General features: G+C 47.7%; 1 protein-coding gene across 13 annotated transcripts in view; it reads right to left on the reverse strand.

Moving 5' to 3' along the window:
- Positions 1 to 320: 320 nt before the first annotated feature.
- Positions 321 to 25,398, reverse strand: part of Pnpla6 (patatin like domain 6, lysophospholipase) — a 28,836-nt gene continuing 3,758 nt past the window's right edge. For 6 of the 13 annotated variants that reach the window (XM_029480406.2, XM_029480407.2, XM_029480410.2 and 3 more), the window contains 29 exons: positions 23,561 to 23,701; positions 23,309 to 23,468; positions 22,795 to 22,875; positions 22,571 to 22,699; positions 22,307 to 22,387; positions 22,050 to 22,215; positions 21,626 to 21,709; positions 21,087 to 21,196; positions 20,789 to 20,956; positions 20,626 to 20,703; positions 13,388 to 13,593; positions 12,994 to 13,125; positions 12,793 to 12,916; positions 12,456 to 12,569; positions 12,147 to 12,222; positions 10,131 to 10,271; positions 9,891 to 9,954; positions 9,172 to 9,340; positions 8,807 to 8,989; positions 8,150 to 8,268; positions 7,777 to 7,933; positions 7,431 to 7,547; positions 7,276 to 7,345; positions 6,713 to 6,829; positions 3,011 to 3,312; positions 2,183 to 2,299; positions 1,616 to 1,712; positions 1,374 to 1,483; positions 321 to 622 (listed from right to left, as the gene is read on the reverse strand). In XM_029480406.2, coding sequence (XP_029336266.1) covers positions 548 to 622; positions 1,374 to 1,483; positions 1,616 to 1,712; positions 2,183 to 2,299; positions 3,011 to 3,312; positions 6,713 to 6,829; positions 7,276 to 7,345; positions 7,431 to 7,547; positions 7,777 to 7,933; positions 8,150 to 8,268; positions 8,807 to 8,989; positions 9,172 to 9,340; positions 9,891 to 9,954; positions 10,131 to 10,271; positions 12,147 to 12,222; positions 12,456 to 12,569; positions 12,793 to 12,916; positions 12,994 to 13,125; positions 13,388 to 13,593; positions 20,626 to 20,703; positions 20,789 to 20,956; positions 21,087 to 21,196; positions 21,626 to 21,709; positions 22,050 to 22,215; positions 22,307 to 22,387; positions 22,571 to 22,699; positions 22,795 to 22,875; positions 23,309 to 23,468; positions 23,561 to 23,701 — 3,688 coding nt within the window. In that variant the 3' untranslated portion in view covers positions 321 to 547. Of the gene's footprint in view, positions 623 to 1,373; positions 1,484 to 1,615; positions 1,713 to 2,182; positions 2,300 to 3,010; positions 3,313 to 5,604; positions 5,646 to 6,712; positions 6,830 to 6,909; positions 7,032 to 7,104; positions 7,346 to 7,430; positions 7,548 to 7,776; positions 7,934 to 8,149; positions 8,269 to 8,806; positions 8,990 to 9,171; positions 9,341 to 9,890; positions 9,955 to 10,130; positions 10,272 to 12,146; positions 12,223 to 12,455; positions 12,570 to 12,792; positions 12,917 to 12,993; positions 13,126 to 13,387; positions 13,594 to 20,625; positions 20,704 to 20,788; positions 20,957 to 21,086; positions 21,197 to 21,625; positions 21,710 to 22,049; positions 22,216 to 22,306; positions 22,388 to 22,570; positions 22,700 to 22,794; positions 22,876 to 23,308; positions 23,469 to 23,560; positions 23,702 to 25,398 lie in introns of those variants that run through there. The other 7 variants (XM_085844240.1, XM_029480405.2, XM_021169593.3 and 4 more) reach the window with 5 other exon arrangements.

A 25,398-nucleotide genomic window follows, 5' to 3' on the forward strand; every position in this document is an offset into this window, starting at 1 on the left:
TTGGGGTGGGAAGTAGTAGTCCAGCTCTGATCCTCTGCAAATCAGAGCACATTGTGCCCCTTCTGAGCTGTCTCTATAGTCTATGGCTGTGGGGATTTAGTAGGGAGAGTAAAAGGTACCCAAGACATTGTGGGATCACCCAAAAGCCAGGTAAGAAGAGACAAAGCATGCTCAGAGCTTGTCTGGAGCCAGGGTGCAGCGTACCCACATGGGAATTGTTACCTCAGTGGGACAAACTGTAGGCTCCTTCAGACTAAGCCCAATGTGCGAGCACAGACAGTGTGGTGAGGAGCCCCAAGAACCCAAAGACATCACCAGGCTGCTTCAAAAGGGGCAAGAGTTTATTTGGGGGAAGGTCACATAGTTATCAGTGCAGTTCTGCCCTCCCCTTAGGGACAGGGCAAGTCAGTCCAGTGTGTGGTCCTTGGAGCCAAGGGGGAAGGGCCCAGGGAGTGTCGAAGTATAGCAGCAGTGGGAATAATAGTGTGAGCTCCCCCACAAGCTCACCCATAACCCGGTCTAGGAACAGGGTTCCCTGTCAAGATCCTCAGGCATCTGCTACTGAGCTGGGAGTCTCCTGAGGCAGAAAGCGGCGTTGCCGGAGAGTGGACTTCTCTTCTTCCTATAGGGACAGGCAATATATGTGTGTTATCCAGACTGGGTGAATGTCAGCCATGGTATCCACTTTGTGACATCTACATGATAGCCACAAATAGAGCTGCCAAACCCTCACCACTCAAAACTAGTTTCATCTCAAGCCTTGCTTGATAAATGTCACTTTAGAAACAACCAGTTTGTACATTGTGACACACTTCCTGCCCCAGGGCCATTAACACACTGTGATGGTTAATTTTAATTGTCAACCTGACATAATCTGGAATACCCTAGGAGTGGAGTCCCAATGAAGTAGTGCCTAAATCAAGTTGTTCTGGGAGCATGTGGTGGTGGGTGACTTTATGCAGTTAATTGTAGTTGGAAGACCTGCCTATTGTGGGTGGCACCATTCCCTACATGGGGCTGTAGTGTCGATAAAGAGATCTGAGTAGAGGCATACGTGCACCTATTGCTATTTTCTGACTGTAGACCTAATGTCACCAGTTCTCTCAAGCTCCTGTCTCCTTGACTCCCCTGCAAAGATTGAGTGTAACCTTAAAGTATGAAATAAATAAACCCTTTCTCTCCTGAGGTGTTCTGAAGAGTATTTTGTCACAGCAACAGAAGTAAACCAATGTGGGTTTAGTTCATCAGTCCTAAGACGGGGAGACATGAATCTCCCATCTCCAAACTTGTGTTCCCCAAGACTTTATTTAGTTCCTTCCCACTGCACATGTGATCTGCTGGGGCCATGTGATCTTTGGGCTGTCCATTCTTACCACCTCTGAGGCAGTGCTAGGGCTGGCACCCTCAGGGGAGCCCCCTTCATCTCTTGAGCAGTCTGGTCCTGCATCTTCCTCATACTCTGTCAAGCAATCCGACTCCTCCCCTGGGATAGGAAGTATCAAGGTGCAGGTGAGAGACATGGGTCTGGGCTGGTATTTCCAGTCACACATGCCCCCCCACCCCCCATCTCCAGGTCCAGCAGCCGCAACTCTCAAGGGTCCCTTCAGCTTCTCACCATCAGCACAGCCATCAGAGACATAGCTTGTTGGTGGCTCGATCCGGGACACAATCTCAGCCAAGTCAGTGAAGCCAGAACTTGGGAAGGCAAGTATCTGTGGGGTGGGGTGGGGTGGGTGAGACTCTGGGAGTAGGGATGGTCTGAAGGGTTTTAAGAGCTCATAGGGAGCCGGGCGTGGTAGCACACGCCTTTAATCCCAGCACGCAGGAGGCAGAGGCAGGTGGATTTCTGAGTTTGAGGCCAGCCTGGTCTACAGAGTGAGTTCCAGGACAGCCAGGGCTATACAGAGAAACCCTGTCTCGAAAAACCAAACCAAACCAAACCAAACCAAACCAAACCAAACCAAACCAAACCAAACCAAACCAAAACAAACCAAACCAAACCAAAACAAAAAAACAAACAAACAAAAAGAGCTCATAGGGGACTCTGAGTTGGTGCTTGAGACTTGGGGGGCTAAAAAAACCCAGGGATGTATTGGATCATCTGGGGTTTCCAGAATAGAAGGGCTTGGGGTTCTGGAATCTCTGACTAAGTCTGGTCCCAGCAGAAACATCACAGGCTTACATCTGCACGGCGACTCTCATTAAGGTCTGTAGATCTCCGGTCTGTGAGCATTTTCTCAATGACTTCACCACGGGTCCAGCCTCCAAAGACAGCCTTCCCATACTGGTAACCCACATCCTGCAAGAAACAACGAGGCTGGGACTATGCCTGACACCACCACCTGCCCTTGCATTTACACACAGCTTCCTTCAATCTCCCCATTTAAATGCTTGACTTCTGGGAGAGCAGACATCTGAATTAAATCTATTTCCGAGTGATATGTAGCATAACTGCCCACAGATTTCCAGTTGTTGTCCCTGCCAGACATTACAAATCAATCTCTTCAAATCTCTTTCCCACTCAGTCCCATGAGGTATTTCAAGAACCAACTAACATAAGATGGTAATGTGCAAAATTATTTTTAAGGCCTGAAACTATGTATTATATTTGTGAATAGTGTCATGACCCATGTCTACAGTAGACATTAGTCTATTATGATACATCTTTCCGTTAATCAAAGAGGGACATCAGACATTTTAACTTGGAGCCTCTGGGCAGCAACTACTGATCAATTTCAGTTGATGTGGGCTATGACATGTTTTTCAGGGTCAGTGGCATACAACATATTGCTACATCCCGCTCCAGACCTGTGGCAGACATTACTAGTTGATCACTGCTTTCACTCTCCACTTATTAGACATGACGTTAGAAACCACTACACAGGGCTTCAGGCAATGCACACAACAAATGTAGTGCAAATGTAGAATATATACAGCCATATCCATATTGTATCTACTGCAAACATTACTGTTTGATCACCGATCTACTTCCCACAGCCTGCCTACTCACATAGATCTGGTCAAACTTTCCAAAGTCCATGGTCTTGAAGCAGTCAATGGATGGACGAAGGTACTCGCAATAGGAGCTGGACTTGACGACTTCTAGCTGCCGCACACAAGACACGTACGCCAAGCGGGACTGAATTTCAGCCATGTCTGGAACCTTTACCTTGTCTGCCCAGGGGTTTAGCCGTTTCCACAGCAACCACCAGCCAGACAGGCTGTCCCCATAGGTGCTGAGGTCTGTCTCATCCTGGCTTCCAACGTCGATGGCAATGACTGTTTTGGCTCCCATGCTTCTGGCGATATCCGCTGTGGAGCCAGGAGGTCAGCAGCCCCTCCCAGCAGGGCAGGGATGTACAACCAGTCCCACAGATACCACAATGCAAATGGGGACATGAGGGTTGGGGGGTGGGGAGCATGCAAACACCAAATGACAAGCATGCAAATGACATGGAAATTTATGCAAACAAGCCAAGATAAGATGGTCCAGTGAGAATGGCAGTTAGGTTTGTAGCTGTCTACCTGTATGTCTGTGTACTACAGAGCCAACCCCAGCCCAAGGAAATAAATACCTGACTGCCTATTCAACTTTGTGTAGTTATCCTTGAGTTTATGTTGCTGGGTATGTATGTTACCTGCACATGCCTGTGATTGTCTGTTTACATCCCTCTTCTCTGAGACCCCATGGGAAGCACTATGTCTTCTTGTGACTGCATCTCTCTCCATCAGTCAGTCTAAACGCATGCCAGGAAATATCCACCCGTATGTGTGTGTGTATGCGTGTATTTGTGTGTGTATTGTGTGCAGGCTGGAGGTTAACACTGAGTGTCTTCCTCTACCACCTGACACCTTAAAAATAAAAATAATAAAAATAAAAATTAAGTGATGTACACTTTTAATCCTAGCACTCAGGAAGCAGAGGCAGGTGGATTTCTGAGTTCAAGGCCAGCCTGGTCTACAGAATGAATTCCAGGACCTTGAGGACTACACACAGAGAAATCCTGTGCCTGCATGTGCTTATGTGCACAATGCCTGCAGTTACAGGTAGTTGTGAAGATGTAGGTGCTGAGAACAGAATTTAGGTCCTCTTCAAGAGCAGTGCACATTCTTAACTGCCTGCAGCCTGACTGCACTGTCTTTTTTTTTTTTTTTTTTTAGAAAAGGTATCCCACTGAACCTGGAGTTCATCCATTCCACTAGACTGGCTGGCCAGTGAGCCCTGGGGATCCTAAAGTCTACTCTCCCCACCCTGCCCCCCCATCCAAAGTGCTGGGCTATGGATGTCCACCGCTGTGACCATCTTTACATGGGTACTGGGATGAAGCTCAGGTTACATTTGTGACATCCATAGAGCCACTGTATGTGTCTGCATAACCAAGTATGGCGTCTATCTGTAGGTCTGTGAACACTTATGTGAATGCCATGTGAGGGATTGTGGCAGTGTTTACATGTATAGTACATTTCCAGTGCTTGCAGGACCATTAGAAAATGCTTTTAGTTCTGCTCTGAGTTTTTACCCTTGTTGTTGTTCTGCAACAGAGACAGTAGATGAGAGGTGGGTTATGGGCATGGCTATCCCAGTGAATCCTTCTTTCTTTCTTTCTTTTTTTTTTTTTTTAATATTTATTTATTTGTTTACACACTGTTAACTATAGCTGTCTTCAGACACTCCAGAAAACGGCATCAGATTTCATTACGGATGGTTGTGAGCCACCATGTGGTTGCTGGGATTTGAACTCAGGACCTTTGGAAGAGTAGTTGGCACTCTTAACCACTGAACCAGCCCCCGAATCCTTATTTCTAAGCCAGGCTCATGCCTAGAATCCCAACACTTGGGAAGTGGACAGAGGAGGACTATAAATTCAAGACCAATCTCAGCTATGTAGGAAGCTGGAGGTCAGTTCGGGTTAACAACTAACTAACTAACTAAACATGGTCATTTAGGTGACTCAGGAGGTGGAGCACTTACCAAACCATTATAACCAGAGTTCAACTGGTTATTTTAGAATGAGAAAAATAACTCCTATTATGTCCTTCAACCTCCATGTGTTGTGGTCACAAATATATATGTAAATATAAAAAAATTCTTTATTCATAAAGTCAAGCACAGGCCCAGATGCACACAGTGTGCTATAGCTGGCCAGATCCTGGTCTATGAGATCAAGCATGTGTGTCTGTAACTAACTTATGTTTCTGGAGCATACACTTCTGAGACCGAGTTCTTTTTGTTTGTTGGTTGTTTTTTGTTTTGTTTTTTTGAAACAGGGTTTCTATGTGTAGCCCTGGCTGTTCTGAAGCTCACTACGTAGACCAGGCTGGCCTCAAACTCAGAGATCTCTGGAGTGCTGACATTAAAGGTGTGGGCCGCCACAAAGAGAATGAGGTTTTCTCAGAGCTGCACTTGCATCGACCTCCCACCTATGCGTGTGACGTCAGCAGCATGCTGGGAATGTAGCAGTTAGTAGAGTGTCTGTGCAGCACAAGAGCCCTGGATTCCATCCCTAGCACCATGCAAATGGGGCATGGTGGAGCACATTTGTCATCCCAGCAGCCCAGATGTGGAGGCAGGAGGATCAGAAATTCAAGATCATCTCTGATTACCTATCAAGTTTGAGGCTACCATGAACTACACGAGATCCTGTCTAAAAAACAAACAAAAAAGAACCTTTAAGTTGGTGGGTGTGAAAAAATGCTTATCTTGGTCACATAGGCACCTTATTCAATCTTCAGGTCTATACAGGCATATTCCATAGACTGTGCAGGGAAGGTGTGGTCAGTGTGGTTAATTCCATCTCAAGTATGTGTCTATTAACACATGTTCATGTGTTCTGCCTATGTAAGCACCGGAGAGAACAGGTGTGTATAGGGAGCTGGTGTGCACATGTAGAAGTGTGATCTCTATGTATGTGCACGTGTAACTAGGCACCAGCTCTTGTCCCTCATATGTCAGTCTCTCTGTGTCCACTGTGACACATGAGAATGGAAAGGCACTCATTTGTTATTTATTTACAGACAGGGTTTCCTGTAGCTCAGGCTTGTCTGGAACTTGCTCTGTAGCTTAAAATGGCCTTGGATTCCCAATCCTCCTGCTTCAATCTGAATCCTGGGATAATGGGTGTGCAGCATCATGCCTGGCTTTGTGTGAGCAGGGGATAGAGAATGTAGACCTCTGTTCATACTAGGCAAATTCTCTACCAAATGAGCATATCTTACTTTTAATTAAAAATAATATATATTTTGAGATAGGGTCTCATGCAGCCCAGGATGGCCTCAAATTCATCATGTAGCTAAAGAAAGCCTTGAACTTTTTTTCTTTTTGTTTGTTTGTTTGTTTTCCAGACAGGGTTTCTCTGTTTAGCCCCTGGGTGTTCTGGAACTCACTCTGTAGACCAAGCTGGCCTTGAACTCAATAATCCACCTGCCTCTGCCTCCCAAGAGCTGTGATCACAGTGTGTGCTACCGTGTCTGATGTTTTTACTTTTCAAATGTTCATGTTACTGTCCACATATACTCATATATCTGTATGCATGAACATATGCATGCATGCATGCGTGTGTGTCAGTCTATATCCCTGTGCAAAGCTGTCTGTGTCCTCTTGAGCTTCTCCATTCATATAGACCTGTCCCTTCCAGTCGGCATGTGCAGAAGTCAGTGTGGGCATGTGTCTGGTGACAAGTGTCCATGCAGATGTGAGTGGGCAGCCACTTGCCTGGCAGGTTGTTGATGTAGCCACCATCCATGAGCAGGTGCCCATCCTTCGGGTCGCACAGCGGGGGTAGGTAGCCCGAGAGCGTCATGCTGGCACGCACATACCGCCACAGGGAGCCTGCCCGGTGGGATACACAGACACAGACACGCACAGACACGCTCAGACACACTCGGAGGCCCGGCCAGCCTGTGGGCTCGCTGACCTGGAACGTTGTTAACGTAACACCCGTCCACCAGCAGGTGCCCGTCCTTGGGGTCGCAGAGTGGGGGCAGGTAGGGACAGTAGGAGGCACTGGCCCGGACGTAACGCCACACGCAGCCTGTGGGGGATGGCGGGAGGGGGTGAGGTGTCCGACAAGCCTCCCGGCTCCCTACCCCCGAGAGCAGACATACCTGGGGCCTTCGGGACATTAGTGGGTGATGGTTAGTGATCGGTGGACGGGCCCAGGTGGACGGTCACTTGTGTTAACAACGTCCCAGATGCTCAGCTGCCCCTCCCCCACAACCCATCCCCACACAGCTGGCCAACAGGGTCGTAACAGGGCTTGGCAGGATGGCACCCACCATCTTTATGGACACGCATGGCGGAGGCAGTGATGTCTGTGGTCACATTGAAGTAAGGCAGCCACAGGTCCTGGGAAGGGGTGAAAACTAAAGTAAAAGAGGGTGGAAAACCCAGGGGAAGAGGCAGCAGGGCCAGGTATAGGGGATGGACATACCTCAATCTGCTTATCCTGGAAGACACGGTGTATACTTCTGTTAAAGGCTGAGCCAGTAAACATGGAGGTGACAGGATATGTGAGGTCCAATACAGGCTCCAGTACAGAAGTCATGCTCTAGGAATCAAATGGTCAAAAGCAGTTGCTTAGTCACAGAGAGATCGTGGCTCCAGGAATATCCACATACACACAGGGCTGGAGAGTGTCAGTCAATACAATGATTGCTCTAGTCCAAGGTCCCAGTGCCCTACCCACACTACCGGATCAGGCTACGGCATCTTCACACATTCCCCTGCGTTTCTAGGGCCCTGCAACCCCATCTCCTCACACCCTCCACAAAACATACCTTGGCCCACTCCCGGGCTCGTTGTTTAGTTCGGCTGGCGCTGCGTTCCTCGGCATACAAGGCCCCAATGAAGGAACCTATGGATGTGCCTCCCACAAGGTCGACTGGGACCCCTGCCTCCTCTAATGCCTTCAGCACCCCAATATGTGAGCAGCCTCTGTAGAATAGAGGGGAGCCAGTGACAAGCTGGGGATCTGCAGGGACCTACCCCCAGGAATTCTCTTCTTCTCACTTTCCCTCCTGAAAAAAAAAACAACACTAACCAGGCTGTGGGGGTGTCTCCCGGGTAATAAGCTCCACCCCTTACACATCCTGGTCCTACCCCTTAGGACACAGTAAGGAAGCTGTGTCTTCCACTAAGCCTGTCCCTTACCTGGCTCCGCCCCCACCCAGCACCAGAGCAATAGTGTTTCCCGTGAGTACTCGTGCCAAGCGGGAGAAGTCGCTGTGACGGTCTGCACGCCTGGAGAAAACCTTCTCATACAGCTCATGCTGGGATCCAGGAGAGAATAAAGATGCGTTAGACTGAGGTAACAGAGAACAAGTCTAGGGGACCACTCAGGCACATACTCATCTTTGCTACCTACCCCCCACCCCAACCCCCGCAATTGGTTCAGGCTCTGTCTCAGCTCTCTGGTCCTGCCCAAGCCCTGGTCCTGCCTGACTGTGGGGCATGCTGTACCCCTAAACTACAACCTTTGGCAGATGTACCAAATGCCACTCAAGGTGGAAGAGGGCGTGACATCAAGCCACGCCAACAGGCAAAGGGGTGTGTCCCCAGACTGGAACAGGAAGCAGCAGAGGCATGCCACTCAGGGCCTTTCTTCAAGCCATGCCCAAGCCTCAGTCCCAGATGGAAGAACAGTTATTCTCTGTCCCCAACCCCCACTGGAGGAGAAGTATCCCTCAAACTATACACCTAAGCATTAGGTGTGTTTCCTAAGGCTCTTCATGTTACACCCAAACCCGACCCCTGAAGTAGAAGACGGATTGTTCCCCTGGGTTCCTTTTTTAGGTTCCCACCCCTTACAAGTTTCGCTGGGCTGCGCCGTGAGAAGAGGCGGCGAGGACAACGCAGGTGCAGGTGCCCTGAGCACCAGCTGCGCATGTTGAGCCACTCTACAGTGCGCGTGGGGCCAGGGCCTTCCTCCCGGTGCAGCAAAACCAGTTGCTTCAAGGCACGGACGGCAGTGTTCTCTAACATTTGCTCCAGCTATGGAAGACAGAGACAGGTGGAGGTCATTGATACCTTCTCTACCCACACCCGGCAAAGCTCAGCTCCCTTCCAGAACTGCAGCATGAGTGTACATGGCCTTACACAGGCACGGAAGGACAAGGGATGAGATCCTGAGGGTAAGACTGAGGTGTATATGTGGGTGCATATAGTCTCCAGACCTGGCCAACAGTGGGTTCCTGGTCCCCCAGGCCCACAATGAGGATGCAGTCGGCCTGGCGCAGACAACGGACGGTCCAAGGAGTCAGGGATGTGTCAGTTTGGTAGAGCACAATGCGATGGGCATCTTCCTGCTGGGCCAACCACCCTGACAGCCGGAATTCTTGAATGCTGAGATATAATGAGGGAGGGTCATCCTGGAGCCGGCCTGGAGTCTCACAACCTCTCCCAATATAGAGATAGTGCAATTCTACTGCTGGGAATATTTAGATAATTCCAGGTCCCAACAATTAAAATGTACGCCAAAGCAGGGAGTGGGGTTGAAATGGGGACTCAGGTGTTACAAAGGCATATATATATATTTATTTTCACATATATTTGTTTTGCATTACTTTGCCACATGAAATCAACAATGTTAACGCTCGAGAACCACATAATCAAGTTACAAAGAAAAAAAAACCCAAACAATTTTTTTTAAATCCTCATAATATTTTAAATTTGCTTTGAGCCACAGTATCTCACAACTATAAGAGCTGTATATGGCCCCTGGGTTTCCAGTTTGACACCCCTGCTACCAAAAGGGATTTGCCTCACATCGTCTCCCTATTGATCCCACAGGCAAGACTCCTCGATTCAGAAGCCTAGTTCTCCAACCCAACCTGAAAGAATGTCCAATACAGGCCTTCTGCCCTTCCAGCCCCGCTCCCCAACCCCCACACACCTATCCAGCGCTGAAGCCCCCAGGAGTGCCCGGATGACGTCACTGTTAAGGAGGAGCGTGGGACCTAGTGGGGTTGAGGAATGGAAGTTAGAAACGCCGCTCCTAGACAGAGCGCTTATCACCCATCCCCACAGCTTAGGCTCCATTTCACTCGCACCCACCACCCACTCACCCACCACTTAGTACGGATGACTGGAGTATAGACGCATGGTTCCACTGAACAGATTCCCTATCGCTCACCAATAGCTTGCAGAGCATGCTGCAGTTCCAGAGTAAAGGCCACCATGGGCACCTCAGTGCACACAGGAAGGATAGCTACAGTAGACAGATTGCTGGCTGGGTTGGTCAGCTCCGAGTGCTGTGGAACACTGAGCCCGGAGCCTGTTGAGACACCAATAACAGATCGGCTGAGCAACCTCTGTGTTTGGAGAGGTATCTTCCTTCTCCCCACCACCTCCTCTTCTACCTATCTCCCTTTCCCCCTCTTCTTCTTCCCCCACTTCTCCTCACCCCCCCCCCCCGACTTCCTTTTCATTCCCCTCTATCCCTGCCTTCTGTCGTTCCTCCCCCACCCCCCATCCTCACTGTTCTAAGCTATGATAACACCATACAGAGGCCATGGGTGTAGTGCCCCACATACAATTCCATCCTTGGGTGTTTCTTGTTAAGACATGGCCAGCACCTGGGCCTTAATCTCAGTGAGACCCATTACACAATTTTGTTGTTGCAGTTCTTTTCTGATACGTGGTCTCACATGGCTGAGAATGAAATCCTGCCTCCTGCATCCAACCTCTAAGGGCTGAGATAACAGACGTGTGCTACTATACCCAGCTACCCACCATGCAATGTTAGAACCATTCAAATCCTACTGTGCCTACGCAGAGCACATCCCATCCTGACTCAGGCTACTATGTCCCAACACCGACTAAGACAAGAATATACTTGTGACTTTTCAGTTTCTCAGCTACCAGTCTAGATGGAGTTGTCATTCCCATCTCTTGCCAAGGCCTCACTTCAGACTTCAGACTTTACTTGCTGGTTGGTTCGTCTCTCCCATATTGAGTTCACCCTGCCACTTCCCAAGGCCCTTCTTTCCCTCTCTGGTTACCCCTTGCTGTGGTTAAAAAGTACTAATCCCTGGCCTGGGGCTACAGGTCCAAAGCATGACTTAGCATGCACAAAGCTCTGGGCTCCTCCACCCACAACATAAACCATGCGGTACCATATGCTTGTCGCCTATGCACTCACAAGGTATAAACTCAAGGCCATCCTTGCGTACACAGTGGGTTCAAGGCCAGCCTGGGCAGCGTGAAACAAAGCTCCAAACCACGAAACCTTGTGTGGACCTTCCTACTTCTCTTCCACATCCAGCTTTAGGTAACCCTGGGATGGCTCAGCCCACAGTCCCCAAAGATCTTCCTTCCATCCATCCTTTTCTCCAGCTTTCTGCCTGCAGCCCTGCGTAATTACCTTGCTTCATTTCCCTCCATACTTACCAGCTCCTGACATTGGGGTCTTTATGTGTGTTTTTAAAATTATGTCTTTCCTACTTACATGACTTGGACCTTTATTTCCTGAATGTGAAGGTTATGTGGAGGAAAGGTTAGCAAAAATGTAGAAGTTCAGGTGCGTTGGGTGGCATGGCTTGAACAGACTGTAACACGATATATTCTAGCTCACAGGAAGTACTCTCCAGTATAAATAACCACATTTCCTACCAGGCCAGTTTAACTTCGGAAGCCATTTCCCAATGTGCCCCTAGTGTCGTATGCCACGCACGTGCTCATTTGTAATCGTATTCTGATTCTTTCCCAGAATGCTCATGTGATTCCACGGGGGGAACCAACCTCCCTACTGAAGAATCTACCCCATGGACTTGAGAGATGGCTCAGCAGGTAAGGTGCTGCTGTGAAGCCTGACATCCTGAGTTGATCCCCAAGATCCAAATAGAAGGGAGAAAAGGGATTCCTCTGACCTTCACACATGTGTGTGCAGTTGCACTTGTGTGTGTACTCACGATAAATAAGCCGTAAAAATGTTGCCCTTACTTAAAAAAAAAAAAAATCTGCTAAGACTTTAGACAAATTAACAAACTGCCTAGAAACAAGGACTACATTTTCCAGCAGACACTAAATCCAACTTCCGGTTCCAGTAAGATTTAGGGTTGAACTCGGTTTCCCATCATGCCATTTGATAGCTTGTTCGTGGCTGCCAGACTAAGTCCCTCACTACGCCCTGAGGCTGTCAAACTCTCACCTGGAAAGGGTCCTTGCAACTGCTGCAGATTGCCTAGAATTTTCTGGCTTAGCAGATGAATAAGGCGGGTCACAACCTAAGGCAGAGGGTTGGAGAGGTGGAAGAGAATGGTGTTCAGTGAGACTTTGTTTCCTTCACCTGGGAGGCTAGAAATCCCGTTACTTGGGCTGCACCCTGACTAGAAAAGCCAGGCGCGCACGCACACTCACAAACACACACACACACACACACACACACACACACACACAGGAGTACCTCCCCCCCTCCCCCAAGGCCCCGGCCCCTGCAGTCCCCAGCCAGAAGATGCACCTGTGGGTACCGACGTTTGATGTGGCCTAAGGTGCCCTCGGGAAGCTTGGCCAACTCGGTGTCTCGCACAGCATGCACAGTGGTGGCTCGTGGCTGCCGGGTCAGTGCCTCCACCTGGGATGCAAAATAAGAACTCACCCAAGTGATAATGGGGACCTGAAGAGTCACAGAGGGTGGAGTCCAGGCTTCTCACCCACTTTACTGATTGTTTCTGACTCACAGGAACGAGCCAGGGAAGAGGTCTGGGTTGGGTCTCCAATTCCATCAGATTTCTCCGATGACGTGCACGTGGGTGAAGGGCCAAGTATGCTTAGAGAGATATGGGGGCTGCCCTTACCACGCCAATGAGATCCCCTCGACCATACTCCCCAACTAGCTCCTTCTTGCCACTGCCTCGTTGGATGACACTACGGAGACGTCCATTGAGTACAATGTAGGTGCAGTCGGAGCGGTCTCCCTGCCTGGGATGGGTGAAAAGTGGAGAGTCAGACAGAATTGTAGCTAGGGTTTGAGCAGTGAGGCAGGACAAGGGTGGCACCTGTAGAGCGCACGACCAGCTTCCACAGCGGTCCAGTCAATGGCAAAGTCCATCTGGCGCACGAAGGGGGACATCCTAGCAGCCACCGTGTGAGCTGCACTCAGCACCACACTGGGCTGTGCACGCATGATCCTGAAAGCAAAACGGGATGTGTGTGTGTGACCAGGCCTTCTTGGAGTACATTGAAAGGAATGAAGAAAATGGGTGTTGGTTTGGGAGTGAAACAGAAAGAACTCACATCTGCCCTAGAAGGTGTTGGGGAGGTCCGATTTGGGGGCTACATCCTATCTTCTAGAATGGGGCGGGGGAGTATGTTTTGGTTTTTTGCCCTTGGAAAAAACTAACTGGGCTTTGGTCATCTAGGTACCATACCTACCCCATATCCAAGCCTTACTCATAGAAGTGGGATTTGGAGATCCTCAGGAAGGTGCAGTCTCTCTGGGCACGTAGTGTGAAGATGAGGGGCTCCCCAGTGAGCACCGCCAGTTGCCCCACCAGCTCCCCTGGCTGTGCCACAAATAGGCACACTTCCTCAGCCTTGTCAATCATGCGCTGGTACACGTGCAGGCAGCCCCAGAGCACAAAGTGCAGGCTCACATCCTGTGGGAGACAGAGGTTGGGAAATGAGATGAGCCAGCCACATCATTTCTCCCCTAGATTCAGGCTAGTGCACCCCACAAGAAAGCTTTTAAAAGGGTTAAGAAGAAAAGGCTATGAATATAGCTCCTATGGTAAAGAGCTGGCCTAGGGTTCAAGAAGCCCTAGCTTGCTTGCTTGGCTTTCAAGATTTATTCATTCATTCATTTATTTATTTTTAAAGATTCATTTATTTTATGTGAGTATACTGTCATTGTCTTCAGACACATCAGAAGAGGAACTCTGAAGAACAGTCAGTGCACTTAACCACTGAGCCATCTCTCCAGCCCAAGCCCTGGCCTTCATCCCCACCACCACATACAGAGACATGGTGTTGCACGCGATAATCCAGATACTTAGCATTCTGAAAGCTGAGGTAGAAATGCATGTGAAAGAAGGTTCAAGGTCACCCTTGACTACTTAGCAAGTTTGAGACCACCCTGAGCTTTTTGAGACCCTGTTTCAACAACATGAGTAAAAGAAAGAGAAATAGTAAAAACCAAGCAAGCAGCCAAGTGTGGTGTCACACCTACAATTCTAGCACTTGTGAGGCTGAGGACACAAGTGAGTTTGAAGCCAGCCAGATCCACATAGTAAGACCTTGTCTCAGAAATAAGACGGAGTAAAACAAAAGAGTAGCACAGTTGATGGAGTGCTTTCTTGGCATGTCAGAGGCCCCAGATTCAATTCCTACCACCATTTAATCAGGTGATTCATGACTCCAGTCCCAAAAACTCAAGGTCATCCTCAGCTACAAACCCAGTTCAAGATCAGCCTGGGATATGTGAAACCCTGCCATAATTTATAATGTAGCTCATTAGAGTGATTTCATAACAATGAAGCCTAGAGTTCCATCCCAGCATCAAATATGCAGGTGCCTTGGTGCATATCAGTAATCCCCATGACCAGAGAATGCAAAAGTGGGAAAAGGGAAAGACCGGATGTTATGAGCAATCACCCTGTGTTTGTTGTCCAACATAATTGTTCCCAGGGACACCTGTTGGGTTCCAAAATTCTCAAAGCTCAATTCACCTGGACAAAATGGTGCCAGATTTGTATAGAACCTGTTTACATCACACAGGAGACTCCTGCAGTCTCCTGTGGACTTTAAACTCTTTCTGGGCAAAGATTTATACTTTAATACCATGTAAAAATTGCTACACTGTATTGCTTAGAAAATGTTGGAAGTGCTATGTAGACCTAGTTGGCCTTGAACTCTAGAAATCCACCTATCTCTGCCCCTAGAGTGCTGAGATTAAAGTCATGTGCTACCATGCCCAGCCTTTTTTTTTTTTTTAAGATGTATTTTTGTTTTATGTGTAAGAGTGTTTGCTTGTGTGCATATATGCACACCATGTGTCTGCCTGGTGCCTTCACAGTCCAGAAGAGAGAGGGCAATGGATCCCTTAGATCCAGAATTACAAGAAGGTGTAAGTTATATGGGAGCTGGGAGTTGAATCTGTGTCCTTTGGAAGAGCAGCAAGTGCTCCTGAGTCATCTTTCCAGCCACACTAAATCATTTTCAGTCCTTGTTGGTTGAAGTCTGCAGACAGGATAATCCCATCTATGTACTGACACCAGAATCCGAACCTAGGACAGATAGATTGATGGGGATCACTGAACTCTTAGCCTATGAATTCTTTTGAAAAGAAACCCAACTGGAGGCTGCAAAAGCATACACAGAGCCAGTCCTGGGGCAGATGCCTGTATTCCCAGCACTTTAGAGGCAGAGAAAGGAGGATGAGAAAGGCCACTGTTAGCCACATAGAGAGTTCAATGCTACACTCAGTCACATGAAAGAGCTCAAGGCCAGGCTTACAATGTGAGATCCCATCTCGCAAAAATAAAACAGATGCATTTATGGAGACAGACAGATTAGTGATTGCCTGGCCTGTGGTGAGAGGTTGGTAGCTAAAGGAATGAGATCTTTTCAAGGTGATCAAATGTTTTGAAACTGATCCCACAACTCATTGAATGTACAAGAACTCAGAAGAGTGTACACTTTAAATAGGCAAACTATATGAGTTATGAAGTACTATTCAATAATGGAATCCCCTTTGAAAAGATCCTCTTTGGGGCTTCTGCCATGACTCAGAGTAAAGGCCCTTGCTTGTTGCCAAGCTTGACAGCCAAATTCAATCCCAACACAGTGGAAGGAGAGAACTGACTTTCAAAGGTTGTCTTCTGATCAGCACATATATGGTGTGGCATATATGTCCACATATATAATCACATACCAAAAAAAGGAATAAAAATCCTTAAAGCAATAAGTTTCTGTTGCTCTTGTGTAAGTATTCCATTTGATCCCTTCTGTTTTCTACATGGAGCATATTTCTTTCCATCCCAAGATACTTTAAAATATTTTTCTTCTTTCACCTCCCCTCCCACCCACTGCCTGAGCTACTTGGGGCCTCAGCAGGGATGGGCAAGATGGCTCATGTGGTAAAGGTACTTGCTGCCAAGCCTGACAACTTGATTTCAGTCCCAGATCTCACATGGTGAAAGGAAAGAATAGGTTCCCCCAAGTTGTCCTCTGTCTTACACACATACACACACACTAAATATGTGGAAAGATTAAAAGATTCCTGGACATTCAAAAGCTAGGCAGTGTCACCCCAGAACCTTTGCACAATTTGCTTTCTACCTAGACTGAACTTTGCTCCATGTATACATAACTAATTTCCTCACCCTATCTCCACTGTCAGTCACATCCTTAGAGGCACTTCCCTGCTTAATCCAGTCTTCGTGGTGCCAAGAATGTGCTTCTTGAAGCTCCAAGTCCTCTGAGTTTACAAGGATTTATATGCACCTTTGAGTGATGTCCATCAGAACTGCTGACTAATTGTATACCAAAGACATACAAGTTTTTCTTGACTCTGTCTAGCAAGTAGGACAGGATCTTCGACATGGCATCTGCTCAGTAAATGTGTCTCTCTTTTGTGGCTAGCCTGGCCATCAAGACGCACCCTAGCCCCACCCCTTTATAAATGAGAAAGCTCTTTCTCTGTCAACCACACCAACCTGTCTGATGCCAAAGAACCAACAGTGCCGAGGGAGCAAAGCGAAATATACATACATGCATATGCATACACACACACATGCATATAACTTTCTAAGACAATTTCCAGGCAGTGTGTGGATGACATGAGCATTACTCATACCAGTAGTAATACTCGTTACTAAATTGGGAGCATGTGTGTGCACAGGTGTATGTGTGCATATGAAAGCCAACGGAATAGCCTTAGGTGTTATTCCTCAGGTGCTGTTCATCTTTTTGTTGTTTTTCTGTTTAAGACAGGGTCTCATTATCTGTTCTTGGCTATTCTAGAACTCACTGTGAAGGCCAGGTTGTCCTCAAACTCACAGAGATCTATTGCCTTTGCCTCCAGAATGCTGGGATTAAAGGCATGTGCTTCTGCACCTGGCTCACTTTGTCTTTTGGTTTTTGAGATAAGGTTTAACGCTGGGACCCAGTGCTTGCTTAGGTTAGGCAAATGACTAGCAAGTCTCATGTCTGCTGCTCTCTCAGGTTACTTACAAACATTACCCTGGTTTTTCATGTGGGTGCTAGGGATTCGAACTCCAGTCCTTGGGATTATATATCAAGTGCTTTACCAATGAGCTGCCATTGATTGCCAGCCCTAGATTAGTAACATTTCAGTGCAGAACTTCTTGGGGGACTTGAACAAGTTAATGAATTCACTCAGAATGTCCAAGAAAGGATAAAACAGCCTTTTTCAAAACTTGTTTCACCAGATTGCTTGTTATAATACAGCCAAGTGCTTGGGACTAGAAGTGTTTTGTATTTTGAATTTTTCCCCTGGATTTTGGAATATTCGCAGAAGAAAAATGAGGTATCTTGGTGACAGGATACAGGTCTAAACAGGTGTTATTTTTGTCTCATATACACCTTATATGCATAACCTTAGGATAAATCTTTTTTTTTTTTTATTTTATTTTCGAGACAGGGTTTCTCTGTGTAGCCCTGGCTGTCCTGGAACTCACTTTGTAGACCATGCTGGCCTCAAACTCAGAAATCCGCCTGCCTCTGCCTCCCAAGTGCTGGGATTAAAGGCATGTGCCACCACGCCCAGCTAGGATAATTCTTTTTAGCTTACTTTTTAGAGACATTGTCTTTTATAGCCCAAGCTGGCCTCACTCTTGCTACATAGTTGAATAGGACCTTGAGCTCTCCCAATCCTCCTGCCTCTACCTTCCTAGAGCTGGGATTATAGGCAAATACTATAGCAGGCCTTGCATTTTAATGTGGGAATGTGGTTCTAGGTATCAAACGAATACCCCTGTGCTTACAAAGCACACACCTTACCAACTAAGCCATCCTCCCATCCCCCTTAAATATCATTTCTTTTCTTTTTTTTTTTATTTTTTATTTATTTATTTATTTATTTATTTATTTTTTTCCGAGACAGGGTTTCTCTGTGTAGCCCTGGCTGTCCTGGCACTCACTTTGTAGACCAGGCTGGCCTAGAACTCAGAAATCCGCCTGCCTCTGCCTCCCGAGTGCTGGGATTAAAGGCGTGCGCCACCACGCCCGGCTTCTTTTTTTTTTTTAAAGATTTATTTATTTTATGTATGAGTACACTGAGCTGTACTCAGACACACCATAAAAGGGCATCAGATCCCATTACAGATGGTTGTGAGCCACCATGTGGTTGCTGGGAATTGAACTCAGGACCTCTGGAAGAGCAGCCAGTGCTCTTAACTGCTGAGCCATCTCTCCAGCTCCAGGTAATTTCATACACTATGGTTACTGCTTCTGTTTGACTATAGTCAAACAGGTCAGGTGTGGACTGTCGATGTTATGTCGGCACAAGGTTTTAGATCTGGGAGCACTGTGGATTTGAAATTTTCCATTACGGATGCTGAGCCTTAGAGATGGTACAGAAACCTCAGTTGGGAAGATTCTTGTGTGCACACTGTACTGCCTCATTTTGTGTCATGATCACACAAGCTAAAGTCATCAGGGAAAAAAGAGCCTCCCTTGAAGAAATGCCTCCATGAGATCCAGCTGTAAGGCATTTTTTCAATTAGTGATCAGTGGCGGAGGGCTTGGTTCATTGTGGGTGGAGCCATCCTTGGGCTGGTGATCCAGGGTTCTATAAGAAAGGGTGAGCTGGGTGTGGTGGCACACGCCTTTAATCCCAGCACTCGGGAGGCAGAGGCAGGCAGATTTCTGAGTTTGAGGCCAGCCTGGTCTACGAAGTGAGTTCCAGGACAGCCAGGGATACACAGAGAAACCCTGTCTCGAAAAAAACCAAAACCAAAAAAAAAAAAAAAAAAGAAGACAGGGTGAGCAAAATCGAGCCAGTAAGCAGCACCCTTTCATGGCCTCTACATTAGCTCCTGCCTTCAGAATCCTGCCCTGTTTGAGTTCCTGTCCTGACTTCCTTCAGTGATGAACAGCAAATAGGTTAGTGTAAGCCAAAAAGTGTAAGTGTTTTATATATATATACACACACACACACACATACACACACACACACACACACACACTTTATACACACACATATACGTATATATATGAAAAAAAAAATGTAGATTTCAAGTCTCACCCATTTACCTGATTTCCCTCTTCCACATCTGAAAGTGAGATCCTAGCCTCACAGTTTCTTCCCTTACTGGGCCTCAGATTCCTCATAAAGAGAATGGAGGGATGGGGGACACACTGCCACACCCCAGATGCTATCAGGAGGCTCCAAAATGGTGCCTCAGGACTACACAGAACCATCCTACAAGTATGCGAATGGATGCAGACAACAGAAACAATACAAATGGAGTTGGAGTATAGTTCAGTGGCAAAGCACTTGCCTAGCATGTGTGAAGTGCTGGGTTCCATCCCAGTGCCAAAATTACTAGAAGTAGCAATCCTAATTATAAAGATGAAAGACCAACCTAACTCCATGCCAAGTGCCACAAGCAAGGCAGACACAATTAATTGATGACTACTGTACCCTTCCTCTGTTTTCTTAACACAGGTGAGAATTTATAGTTTCTGGGTCAACTTTACACACACACACTCACACACACACACACACAATCTCTAATTTTTTTTTAAAGATTTATTTATTTTATGTATATGAGTACACTATAGCTCTCTTCAGACACACCAGAAGAGGGCATCTGATCCCATTACAGATGGTTGTGAACCACCATGTGGTTGCTGGGAATTGAACCTTTAGAGGAGCAGTCAGTGCTCTTAACCACTGAGCCATCTCTCCAGTCCTTGATCTCTATTTTTATATAAAAATATATAAGCAGATTTTTCCTTGGGTCATGGAGCTCAGACTGAGTATGGTGAACTTATTAGACAGCTGAGGACGACTGAATCAGGATCCTCCTGCTTCTACCTCCCAAGTGCTAGGATGACAAGCATGCACCATGACACTTAGCTTATGTTGTGCTGGGGGTGAGACCCAAAGTTTCATGCATGCTAGGAGATCACTCTTCCAGTTGGACCCTAGTCCTAGCCCTATTCCTACCTATTTCATGCATACATATCCAAGCACACAGGCACCAAGGTCAGAACATGGAGGTACACCACAGGATCATGGAAGCCACAGGAGAGAGTTAGAGGTTGGGAATGTAAAGAGAGAAAATTCATGGTTGAGTGGTGAAGGCTTAGTAGCCCAATAGCACTTGAGGTAAAGGTAGATGGTAAAGATAATAGAACCCTGTATGGATAGACCATACATAGTGGTGCACACTTTCAATCCTAGCAGTCAGGGCCAGAGGCAGGTAGATCTCTGTGAGTCCAAGGCTAGCTTGGCCTATAGAGTGAGTTCCAGGCAAGCCAAGGATACCCAGTGAGACCCTGTTTCAAAACAACACATCATAACCTCCCAGGGTAAGAGGCTAAAAACTATGTGGATGATAAGTTGATCACTGGTGAAGAAAAGCAGCAATCACTACATAAAGGTCAGGGATCAGAGGTCAGAGGATAAGATCTGGGTACCACAGTTCAAGGGTCAGCCTTACCTGGTCCCCTTGGCGGGCTATGATGGTGCCAGCTTTGGCATGATGTAGCAAGACTCTGCTGTTCAGTAGAGAGGGGTCCTGGGGAGAGAGAGGAGCTGAGATGGGCCCAGCCAGGCCTTCCACTGTCTCCCTTATACCCTGCATCCCTCCACAGTCTGCTCACCTCAATCCGCATTAGCTTGGCTAGCTCTCTCTTCGCAGCCTCAAAGATGCTGCTTGTCTGGCGGCCCTGGTAGGGCCCAAAGGGACATCCGCCTGTGGCTGACTCATCCTCACAGTAGCTATATTCACAGGCACCCGCTGGCTGCTCCCGGAGCTCCTGAGTGGGGGTCTGGGTAAGGCAGGACTAGTGATTTCCCATGTGCCCTCCCAACTGACCTTTTCAAGTGACTTGACACCTGGCCAAGGCCAGAGTTCTGAAAGGGGGGCTGTGGTAAGACTGGAGAAGAGAGAAGGCTCACCCTAGGGGATGCTGTCTGAGGTCCCCCAGATGCCTCTTCTTGAAGAGAAACAGATATCCGTCCACGCTCATAGGCCATATCAAAATCAGAACGAGGGCCACCTTGCAAGCCTATGCGTGGAGGAGAGGCAATAAAGACGTGGCTGGGGTGGAGATCAACGATGAAGTCTTTGGCTAGAACATGTCCTGGGCTCTACCCCCAGCTCCAAAGTAAATAAGTAAAAAAGATAGGATAGTAACCACAGCTATACCAATATTAACTCCATGTTAATGCTGCGACCATGACAGACATGACTAGCCAATGACTGCACTTTACCTCTGCATCTTTCTTAACACAGTTGGGAGGAGAACAATTGCAGAGCATATCCACAAAAAAAAAAAAAAAACCAAGAACCAAGGAAGTAGGATCTATACACTCATTTTGTAGGTAAGGATACAAAATCAGGACTGAAAACAGCACGTCCCAGATTCAAATCTAGACCCTTGATCGTCCTTCCCGTACTATCCACCCTTTCCTTCCCGCCCACCAGGGCTCCAAACCTGAGATGTCTACTGGCATGGAGATGCAGCGGCTCAGTAACGGGGCTGGGGGGGCTTCTAAGGATGTGGGCTTCACGGGATCCCCTGGGGAGAGACGAATGCTCAGGATCCTGCCCACAAATTCCTAGGCCTCAAGCTAGGACTAGGAGAGTGAGGAACAGAAGGAATCTGGGGATCTAGGATCAACTTAAGTCTGCAAAACTAGACTCGGCGAGTAAACATGCTGACCGAGTTCTAGCTCTGAGACCCCCAGGGTAGGGACAGAAAACTTCAAGTTGCCATCTGACCCTCACTGCTTTCTACGGCCGTGAAATAAATAAATGTTAGGAAAAATGCACCAAACTGAGGAACTAGAGAGCACAGAGGCCAAGACTGGGCTAAGCGGGCTGCAAGTTCCTGGCAGAGTGGCAGTCACCTCACATACCTGCAGGTCCAGGCAGAGGAGCTCCAATGGAGTCCAGGGGCCGGCCAGAGGTCTCCTTTGAGGTGTCCTCGGTACCTGAGGTGCTGACTACCCGTTTAGAGCCACGGACAGGGCTGGTTCGGGTCGGGAGGCCAGGGCTGGGGAAAAGGCGTAGGGGCTGGATCTCCTGCGGTGGAGTGGAGGCAGAGAGTCCTTTATAGCATATCTAAATGCCCCTCATTGAGTCTCCACATTCTCTATGTTTGTGTCCAACTCACATGACTGAAGAGTTCATTGGTCAGACCCAGGTAATTGTGAAGCGCCAGGAAGGTGACTCTCTGCAGCCTCACCATGATGATCTGCAGGAGCAAGGGCAGGACCAGGAGAGAGGTGTGGTCAGGCGAGTGAGCAGTCACTGCCAGCAGCCTCCACAGAGGTCTGGCTGCTCAGAGGTGATAAGCAATAAGAACTGCCTGGACCACCACTGCGCTGATACCAGGGATAAGCTTTGCCACCATGGTGAAGGTGAAAGGCCAGCTGACCTGTACCACTCGCACCAAACTCTCAGGGTACTTGGTGAAGACAGCGGAGAAGGCTTCTACTGGGAGTCTCAGCACTGTGGAGTCCCGTGCAGCCCTGGCTGACACAGTCCGCTGGGGATGCTGGTGACCCTGGGAGACGTACGTTCAGGAGGAAGAGATGAGTTCAAGTGACAAGAACAGCATCAGGGCCCTGCCCTTCTACCCAGCTTAAAACTGTCACTCACGGTGATGACATCAAGGATGCTCAGAAGGCTGTTGACGCTGTCTCCGGGAACCACCTCCTTCACCACACACTCCTTCCCATCCTGAGACAAGGGGCCACAGACCAATGCCAGCCTCCTCTGGGTGGCTGCCACTGGACCTCACCTCCGACTCATACCAGTAATAACCGAATTCACAAACCTCCTAACCAGTTGCTGTTTCCTGCACACCGCTCTCTGCCCATCTGTTGGATCTTCCCAAATGGCCACTCAGTCCTCTGATATTTCTATAGTATTAGAATTAGAACCCAGAGCCCTACACATAACAGGGAAGTACTCGACAGTAAGCACTTTGATGGGGGATTCTAGACAGAGGCCCTACCACTGAGCCCCACCTGCTGTCCCTCACTAGGCAAAGGCTCTACCACTAGGCTCCACATTAAGCCATCATTAACCAGACTTCTGAGTACACATACCTAAAAGCAGTATCTAACTCCAGTGCCCAGCCTCCCACAGTGGCCCTGCAAGGTCCACTCACAGGCCCTGGTAGGCAGAGCTCCAGCAGCCCATCTTGAACCACGTAGATGCTGGCATCTGGTTGACCGGGCCGAAAAACGTAGTCCCCCTGCCCAAGACGCTGGAAGACCATGTGCCGGCAGAGCTCAAGGAAGAGCGGCTTCTCAAAGTGACCCAGCACCCTAGAAGATGGGCAGTGGGAAAGGGACAGAGGAGGTCAAAGCAGTCCCAGGCTCTGAAGGAATCCTGAAAACACCCAGTCCCCGACACTTACCGAACATTCTTAAGCATGTAGAGTACCTCAGAAGGTAGGTGGGAATTGGCCAGGTCTCCCTCTGTGAGGTCAGCCTCCAGCACTGAAGGTGGGGGCTCCTTCCGTTGTAGGGTCGGAGTCTCCTTTTGGATACGCAAGATCCTGACGGGAGGAGGTTAGAACAGTGGTTCTCAACCTTCCTAATGGTGCGACCCTTTCATACATACAGTTTCTCATGCTATGGTGACCCCTAACCACAAAATTATCTCCATTGCTACTTCACAACTGTCATTTTGCTACTGTTATAAACTGTAATGCAAGTATCTGACATGCAGATGGCCTTAGGTGACCTCTTTAAAAGGGGTGTTCGGCCCCCAAGAGGTCATAACTCACAGGCTGAGAACTGCTGGGTAACAGAAGGCTCACGCAGAACTAAGACACCAATTTAATCCTTCCCTTTGGTTTAAAATCCTTCCCTTTGGTCATTTCAGCCAATCTAGCTAAAACCATCACCTGCAAGTTCAGTGAGAGACTCTGCCTCAAGGGAATAAGGCTGAGAGCAAAAGAACAGTACATCTGATGCAATCCTCTGTGCACCCACACACACGGGCACATACATCACATATACCTATACACTAAATTAATTAACAACAACAAAAAAAGAAGGCAAGAAAGGGAAACATAGGGAAGAAAAGAAAAAGTTAAAGCAAAGAGAGAGAGAAACAAAAGATCCATGAGATAGCTTCCTCTCAGGTCTCAGTGAACCCCACTGTAACTTTTCTGATCTGGACAGATAACCTGAGCTACCCCTCTTCTAATGTGGAGAATTTAGGTACAGCTGTTCAGCTAAGAACTCAGGGAAAACTCCTTCCTGTGGGTCAAAGTGGCTGTGGGGCAGGCCCCTTCACTAGCACAAGAGTCCTGAGATAGACCCTCTCATATGAATTAAATTCAGTGATATGGAGAAACCTAGATAGAACTCTTCCATTTTGTTCTTATTGTTTTGTTGGTATTTTTAGGCAGTGTTTCTTGTAACCCAAGCTGGCTTAAAACTTGAGTAAGTATCCCATGATGACCTTGAACTCCTGATGTTCCTGCTTCTACTTCTTGAGTCTAGAGATGGCAGGTGTGTGCTTGGAAGAATTCTACTATTGAGGAGATCTTAACCAAGCAAGCCTTTTCCTGGCTCACTGTTCTGAGATAATCATCCTGATCTCAAAAAGACTTCAGGGTAGCTTCTTAACATCATGTGATTACCACAGCTAATTCATGGTTCAGAAAAGCTAGAGATGCACTTGTGTGTGTGTTATGTGGTGTGTATCTGTGTGTACGTATATTTGTGTTTATGTGTGATGTGTATGTGTATGGTGTATGTAGTGTGTGATGTGTGTGTCTGTATGTGTGTGAGTGCTCAGATGCTGTCTACCTTATCTGGTTGAGACAGGGTCTCTCCATGGTGTGGAACTCACTGCTGGCCAGTCAGCGAGACCCAGGGATCTGCCTGTGTCCAGCTCCCCAGGGCTGAGATGGCAAGTGAGCTATCATACCCAGATATTTTCCTTAATATGGTTCTCAAGATTAGCCCCAGATACTGATATTTGCAAAGCAAATAGTTTACCAAGTCTTTCTACCAAAATCATAAAAAGGTCTGTGATAAATACACTCTTGAAAAAGACCTTCAGGTAGACCTCATGATACAAGAAGATCCCAGAACCATCTCTTAACTTACAGAGATCCCTGGAAGAGCCTTCTCAAAGACACTGATAAACATCTGAGATAACCTTCCTAAGTTTCTAATGCAAAGGAATTATTTTCTTTAAAATTCAAATTTATATCTGTTTATCTAGTGTGTGTGTATG

The sequence above is a fragment of the Mus caroli genome, unplaced genomic scaffold (assembly GCF_978045245.1).
Source record: "Mus caroli unplaced genomic scaffold, Mus_caroli_1 scaffold_10, whole genome shotgun sequence".
NCBI lineage: Eukaryota > Metazoa > Chordata > Mammalia > Rodentia > Muridae > Mus > Mus caroli.